This window comes from Andrographis paniculata, unplaced genomic scaffold (assembly GCF_009805555.1).
Source record: "Andrographis paniculata isolate CXL003 unplaced genomic scaffold, ASM980555v1 Contig46END, whole genome shotgun sequence".
NCBI classification, from domain to species: domain Eukaryota; kingdom Viridiplantae; phylum Streptophyta; class Magnoliopsida; order Lamiales; family Acanthaceae; genus Andrographis; species Andrographis paniculata.
The window spans coordinates 3883217-3890339 of record NW_026137580.1 but is presented as its reverse complement, the minus strand read 5'-3'; the positions used below and the strand labels follow the sequence as shown (position 1 = coordinate 3890339).

Genomic DNA, 7123 nt, shown 5'->3' with positions numbered 1-7123 from the left:
TACAATGGGCTTATGAAAGTTTTATGCTTGAATGACTTCGGGAAGTAGGTAAAAGTAGCGTTCTAGCTTATGCAGTTGTTGAGGATTATGAGGCAACCATTATGGACGATATCTGCAGTGTTAGGAATGAAGAGTTTCAAATGGATAGACTTGAGGACTTAACTAGTGTATTTGATCTACGTGATGAATAAATGGTTCTAAAAAGGAAAGGAATTTCAAGGCCAAATTTGAATGAGGAGAGCGAGGGGATGATGATACGAATGAGGATTTCGAGTACATGGGCATGGGGGAGCCGATGTGAACTGATTGCAATGAAGCAATGGGCACACATGGTTGGGGCAAGGAGGAGCATGGCAGCCCCATCGTAGATGCATATGGGACACAACACGAAGAAGGGATAGGTAAATCTTCTATTTTTGTTATGCTCACACCTTAGCGTTGATATAATTATTTTGTTGATATTATAATTTATTTTTTAGATGAGGGTGATGATGATGACTTTGACAACACGAATGCAGACGTATATTGGAAGGATGTGCGGATCCATCAATAGGGCAACCAGGAGAATGAGAATGAAATCAAGAGTGACAATGCAGTGTGAAGCGAGGATACCGGAGAGTGGGAGAGCGAGGATGTGAAGTGCACCATTAGCTCAGATACTTTACTCATGGAGGAGGACATGCAAGATCCTATTGACGATGATACCCCAGTTGATAAAACTCATCTGGGGGCAAAAACTGAGAGGGTTGGAGAGTTGGAGTGGCAGATGGGGGGAAATTCATAAACAAAATGATGGTTTAGTGATGGACCGAGTGAGGAGGACAAAGTACTTCATAGCCCGTCCAGATCAGACAACGCACAGGGCCCAACATACAAAGAATGGGATGATGACAAACTTAGCCGACTTGGATTTGAAAGTCGGAATGAAATTTGTCAACCAAGAAAAGTATAAGATAATTGAGATTTGAAACTCATAAAGAATAAAAAGAGGAAGGTGACAACCTTGTGCAGGAAAGATTGTGAGTGGAGCAACATGAATTTTTATTCAAAAATGGTGCAGCAATATGAAGTTTTGTTTAATACAATATCTAATGTAGTACAATAACATGTTTTATGCAATATCTATTTTTTGCAACCTTGCCTCACATATTGTTTACGTTTATGCTAACTGGTGTTGCACTTCAAATCAGCAGAACACATCGAATATAGGTCCCACCACCCAGCCGCTCGAAAATTGCTCTCATGCCCAACAGGTAAGCAGCTAATTTTGTTCTTGATTTTTTTTTTAGTATCACTTTATAGGGGCCGATGAAAGTGATGGCTATTGTGTTTTTTTCAAATGCTCGTTAGGTTGCTTCCACTGTCCAAGGTGCAGAGAAATTGACACCAACAACTCAGTCATCACAGGTGCATATGGTAAGCCTCGAAACCCTCTTCATTTAGTTGGTAAGAAATACAACCTTGTAACAATTATTTTTCTAGATAATCGATGTAATGTACCTTGCATGCACAGGGTCCATCGGGGACAACGGAAAGAAGTTTGGCGACTTGACGTCTATCTTAGTCATCACTTCTTTGAATGTTACTCTCCCTCGGGTTAGGTGGGCGTCAAGCGTCCTTAGCTGGTGGGTTTTCCTAGGGTCGTTCTTGAAATTTTGTAATGTATGATTTGTGATGATGACCCGTTAGATTTCAAACAGGTTTACAGTGTAAACGGACCAGTTTGATCGTATGTTTTTTTTTTTTTATTATTATGGTAGCACTATAAATTGGACTTGTGAATGCCTTTTTTCCCTACGTTATGTGCCTACGACAATGGAAATATTGTGTACTTCCTGTCTTTTGTGCCTAAGTTAAGGAAAGTATTGTGTATTTGCTATATTTTGGAATATTTCGTTTGTTTTGTGCCTAGTTTAAGGAGTATATTCCTTTCTTGTATTTAGGAAAAGTAGAAACAACATGTAATGTCTTCATCTGCATGTAAGATGGTATGGATGTAAAATACAATTAATAATATTGTGCACATCGTAGTCTAAGTTTCAAACTCCACAAACGAGTTTACTACAAATCTAAAATACGATCAAGTTTACTACAATTTATAAGTGTTGGATTGACAACAAGCATGACCGTCTTCGTCAACAAACGAGTTTTCTACAAATATAAAATATAACCATCTCGTTTAATCAACAAATGTCACTACGATTGGAACATCCAAACGTTTCGGATCAACATGAATGGAGGACATACCCGCCAATTAAAACAAAAAATTGAATATGCTAAACTCTACTACAACGACCATGACAAGCTTGATATACCTCATTGTAACTCGCAAAACTTTAATTTCATGGAGTAGTTCTTCCACAACCTTCTTCAACTTACACGTTTCATTCACAATCATTTTTTTTTTTTTCTTTCAGAAGCTCAACCACAAATGCAGCCTCCGGGTTGTTATTTTCATTGTCATCATTGCTCCACTCTCCAATCCGTGTGCTTACAAGATTAAGCCAACAGAAGAAATAACATGCTCCTACTCGGCAATTGCAAAATAGTTTTTCTTGTGTCTCCTTCGTTGGACCGACGACCCGAATAGCCGCAAAGGTCCAACTCTTGCATTTGGACTCCTATACCTTAGTTCAAGATTTTCCGTACATCTGGATTTTGATTTTTTGAGCTGCTAAATGCATCTCCATTGATAAACAAAAGTTAAAATGCGATAGTCAAAACCACAAGTTGTTAATACACACAATAATTAAACTTCTTATCAACAAACGCAATAATAAATTCTCAAGAAAAAATAATTTGAAATTTTAATAATATAGATCGAAGAATAACATAAAAAGATACCTAAAACACCCAAACAAATTTCACCCCTACAAAACCTATATAAATTCTTAAGAACCCAAAAGGGTTTCAAACAAATTTGGATAAAAAACCCACAAAAATAATTTTTCTAGACCGAATTACCAAATCCAAATACCATACTCAAACCCACATTCGAAACACAAAAACAATATGTTCGAAATAGATCCTTAACAAAATTTCAACCGCAACTAATCAAAGCTCACTTTTTCACTACAAACTACCACCGACGGGCAAAATCAAAGGAGAACCCAAAGAACCTAGCCCGGATTCGATAGACAAAAATACAAAAAAAAAATTAAAAATAAATTAACAAAAAATCCAAACAAAGAAATGAACTAACATAGAAACCGATGTACCCGAAGAACCTGAACACCCAACTTCGGCGAAGGCTGTGGAGACCGAGAATTTCGGACTGTAAAAATAAAAAGTATCAAATAAATACATAGAATATTTATATAAATGTGATACCCGGTCCGCAAGTCACGCAAAGTCGAGGGTGTCGAGATCGTAGACTGACCACCCTGGGAGACTTCCTAGGGGTTACCCATCGGTCACGTAGAGCTTTAAAAAAAAATGTGCATATTGTTGATATGAATAGTCTATTCAATCAATTTAATTTATATTCAACCTCAAATGGTCTGGCACCTGCTCCTCCACGGGAGTTGGCTTAGCACCGACCCAATTCTGGAGTATTACAATAAAATAGTCTATTTTAATTTGTTGCATAATACCCCTTCGAAGGGGCAAAAACAGAATGCAAGAATAAAAACAAAAGAACATGTTGGGTATGAAGAATAGTAGAAAACAAAACAAAAAAAAAAAAATAATAATAACAACAAAAAATCAAGTTCAATCAACTTGAATATAAGAAAGACAATATAATTCAATTCTTGCACCCAGAAAAAGAAGTCTTCCCTTTCCGAACAATGATATTCTTAGTTTTGCTGCCACAACGAAATAACAAGAGGCAACTAATCTACTACTGTAAGGAGAATTCACTAACAGGGTAGGGTAGGGTAAGGTGTTCCTCGAAATCTCAATGTAAATACAATCCTCACGCTCTAGCTATGCTTTGTCATCTCCTTTGCCTTCTCTTGAAATTTCCGCTGCACTTCTAAATCGGCTCGATTCTATGAACCAGGTCAAGTTCAGTTTGCTCGGGGACTGCTGACACTAGAAGCAGGTTTTTTCCCTTTGTATGTCTGCTGTGAGACAAGAACCTCAGGATTAACAATAACATTATCCAAAAATTACCAACACTCAGAACCAGAATTGAAATAGTATCTTTTAGGCGAGAAAAAGTATATTGCAGTGGAGCAGACAGAATTTTGATATCACCTGCTTCCCAATGTTGAAAGGTAAATATTTGTATTTGATCATGTGTGATATTTGACGTCTCATTGTTAGGGCAAAGAGCACGAGCCAGTAGAATAACAATATAGGCCAGAATACCGGGACATCAAACATCGAAACGAAGGTCATCACTACTGCTATACAGAAAGCCTTTGTGATGGTATACCTGAAAATGTAAAATCAAAATTCATCATCGGCATTGATTCTTTATTGACAAAGAGAGATACATACAACAGGAGTTCTTCCATTGTACAATGTCTTCATCAAGATACATAAAGTAAATAAAAACTTATATCTTTCTATAATTCTAGTGTCACTCACAAACCTTTAAATGTAAATGGGCAACATAAATGTAAGATATCTACCATAAGCATTTCATTCCTTCCAGAATCCAGAAAGTAAATTCTTCCAATATCATTAGCATATGATTTCATTTCCATGAAACCAAAACTATAATTCATACAAATAATACAAGAATGCAAGCTGGAGGGCAGATAGAGCCAAGTACTACAAATTACATTTTAAACATAATACTTAAGCTAACCTAACAATACAAGAGTTCTTTCAAGTAACAATCACGTCAACAGTGTGCTGCTGTATATAATGTTCAACTGTAGTTGTAAACAGCATGCCATGGGCCCATGGCACATGGCACAGCCTCTTTGCCATTGGCTATGGTGAGCACACTACATCCAGAGGTGTGCTGAGGCGCACAAGGAGCAATTTAGATATTATTTATTTTTATTTATTAGGGTTTTATAGTGCGCTCCATGCGCCATGCCATTGCACAGGCCTTGCACTTTGTGGCAATTCAAATAGTGTTAAATTAACACAGAATGGGATAAATATCAATAAGCAACAAGATCACCTTGCACTCATCAAAAATCCAGGAAGTGGAATGCAAGTGGATTAGATTGGTCTACCAATTCAAGAAATAGAAGAAAACACTTGAGCACTTCAGCTGGAAAACAGAGAAAATCTGCAAGTAAAAGTTGCTTGATGTTCATCATCTAAATCCCAGACATCATTAACATTAAAAATTTTAAGTTATTCTTCCCAAAAGACTAATTGTCAGAAAATTATGGCCAAATCTTGCACATGTGTTCAACATGCAAGGCAACTGAAGATGTTGGGGATAACAGGTAAGCATCTTTCTTACCTAATCTTGTGTCCTGAAAGCATTCAGAATTTTCAAATTTCTACTGCCTCATTGTGCTTTCTTATGATGGAAGAATTATAAAGTTTGAAAGACATCTTGGAATACATTTGATAAGAAGCAACTAAGCATGCTAAATAAATACACATGTTACAGAGCATAATACAATTAAACTCTTATGAAGACATAAATAGTGAACGAATAAAATAGATATAAATACCAGAATTTGAACTCAGGGAGGCGTCGAATGAATGGTTTGAATTCATCAGAGCCCTTTGTGGGCAGCACTGGGCCATCATCCGTAGGCTCCAGCTCCGGGTCAACAAGTGGTGACAAAAATCCAATGAGAAGATTCAGAATGTAGATCCCCAAACCATAGGTAACAATGTAGAATCCTTGAAGGTAGTAAACCCGCAGGGCATAAACACACAATACAGCTAAAGTTCCAATCCATCGATAAAGAGTATGGGGAGTTGATTTATCTAAATAGTACTGTAAAAGTTTCGACACTTCATGCCTTCGCTGGTTCAAAGCTGCTACTGCTATTGGGGGACCATCACCTCCAACCCCCTCCATTATTAAAGGCTTTAAACTCCAGAAAATCTGAGAGAGATGATATTGGTCTGCAATCAAGGGACTGGTTAAGATTTAAAAATGCAAGCGTACACACAAACACACAAATCCATATATATATATATATGTGTGTGTGTGTGTGTATCAGATTGCAGTAGGGATACATTGAGGTTCATAAAAATTAAAAAAAAAAGAAAAAGGAAAAATTAGTAACAAGACAAATACCATTTTCCAGTAGAGGGAAATAAGATATATCCTAATCAAGGCTACTCCGAAATAATTATTAATTAAACTCTCCATTTGATTTAATTAAACAATAACACAATTTTTATTAAGCCAACACGAACCCAAATTTACACTGCTTGCCACAAAATGCAGCCCAGCAGCGTATGAATAGTGAAAAAACTAGAAGCAACGAAAATAAAATTTGCCTCCAACAAACCCTCTTGAATTCATCCCAAAACAAACTCCATAACAATTTAGATTCTCAATTACTATTCTAACGGTATTAAATGATGATGAAATCTAAAACCTCAAATATCTCCGTAATTCTGTAAAAGACATCGAATCTGTCACTACTAACAACGAAATCAAATGAACCAGATCGATACAAGTACATTCCGAGATAAAGAAAACATAATCCTTGACAGAATGTCGTATATATACCAGTTAGGAAAACGATGAATCCTACACCAGCAAAAGCGATTAAGAAATGCTGACAACAATTACCAGATTAGGGTTTACCTTCTAAACAGTATAGCGGCTAAGCAGAATAATTCCGCGGGAGGTTTTAGATTATTAGGTCAAATGAAAATTGGGAGCCTGTGAATCTCCAGAGTGATGGAAGGAACACGCAACGCAACGACGTCGTATACTCCCATGTGGAATGCACATCAGACTTCATTACGATTTCCAATCCTCCAAAACGACGCACATCGTCCATAATAATAATAGAAAATAAAATATCTATATACAGCAAAATGGTGGGTTTCTCACTCTCAATTGTGTATTTATTTATTTATTTATTTATTATTATTATTATTATGATTATTATTATTTTGCTTTGGTTAACTTCTTTGGATGGTTTCTCTGGTCTATTGTGATTAGTCTAATATCATGTATAGATGTCAATTAATTTTTCATATATTTAACATGTCATGGTTAGACTGTTCAGCGACG

At 36.5% G+C, this 7123-nt stretch overlaps 1 protein-coding gene across 3 annotated transcripts; it reads right to left on the bottom strand.

Annotated features, from left to right (window-relative positions):
* Window positions 1–3692: 3692 nt before the first annotated feature.
* LOC127252730 (protein RER1A-like) lies at window positions 3693–6888 on the bottom strand. Of its 3 annotated transcripts, none has more exons than XM_051277039.1 (4): window positions 6689–6888; window positions 5592–5974; window positions 4201–4381; window positions 3693–4067 (listed from the first exon to the last, which is right to left on the bottom strand). In XM_051277039.1, exons 2-4 carry the CDS (start codon window positions 5945–5947, stop codon window positions 4011–4013), a joined length of 594 nt encoding a protein of 197 aa, XP_051132996.1. In that variant the 5' UTR covers window positions 5948–5974; window positions 6689–6888; the 3' UTR covers window positions 3693–4010. The 3 variants fall into 3 exon arrangements, with proteins under 3 accessions (XP_051132996.1, XP_051132995.1, XP_051132997.1); XM_051277038.1 differs by having other exon boundaries at window positions 5592–5994; window positions 6689–6887; XM_051277040.1 differs by having other exon boundaries at window positions 3693–4064; window positions 5592–5994; window positions 6689–6884.
* Between the last annotated feature and the right edge of the window lie 235 nt (window positions 6889–7123).

Coding starts and splice junctions, on each gene's coding strand:
- LOC127252730 (XM_051277039.1), bottom strand. CDS start 5,947: ATGGAGGGGGTTGGAGGTGATGGTCCCCCAATAGCAGTAGCAGCTTTG. Junction 4,382..5,591: donor CTCCCTGAGTTCAAATTCTG/GTATTTATATCT, acceptor TTACATTTTCAG/GTATACCATCACAAAGGCTT. Junction 4,068..4,200: donor CTTTCAACATTGGGAAGCAG/GTGATATCAAAA, acceptor CTTGTCTCACAG/CAGACATACAAAGGGAAAAA.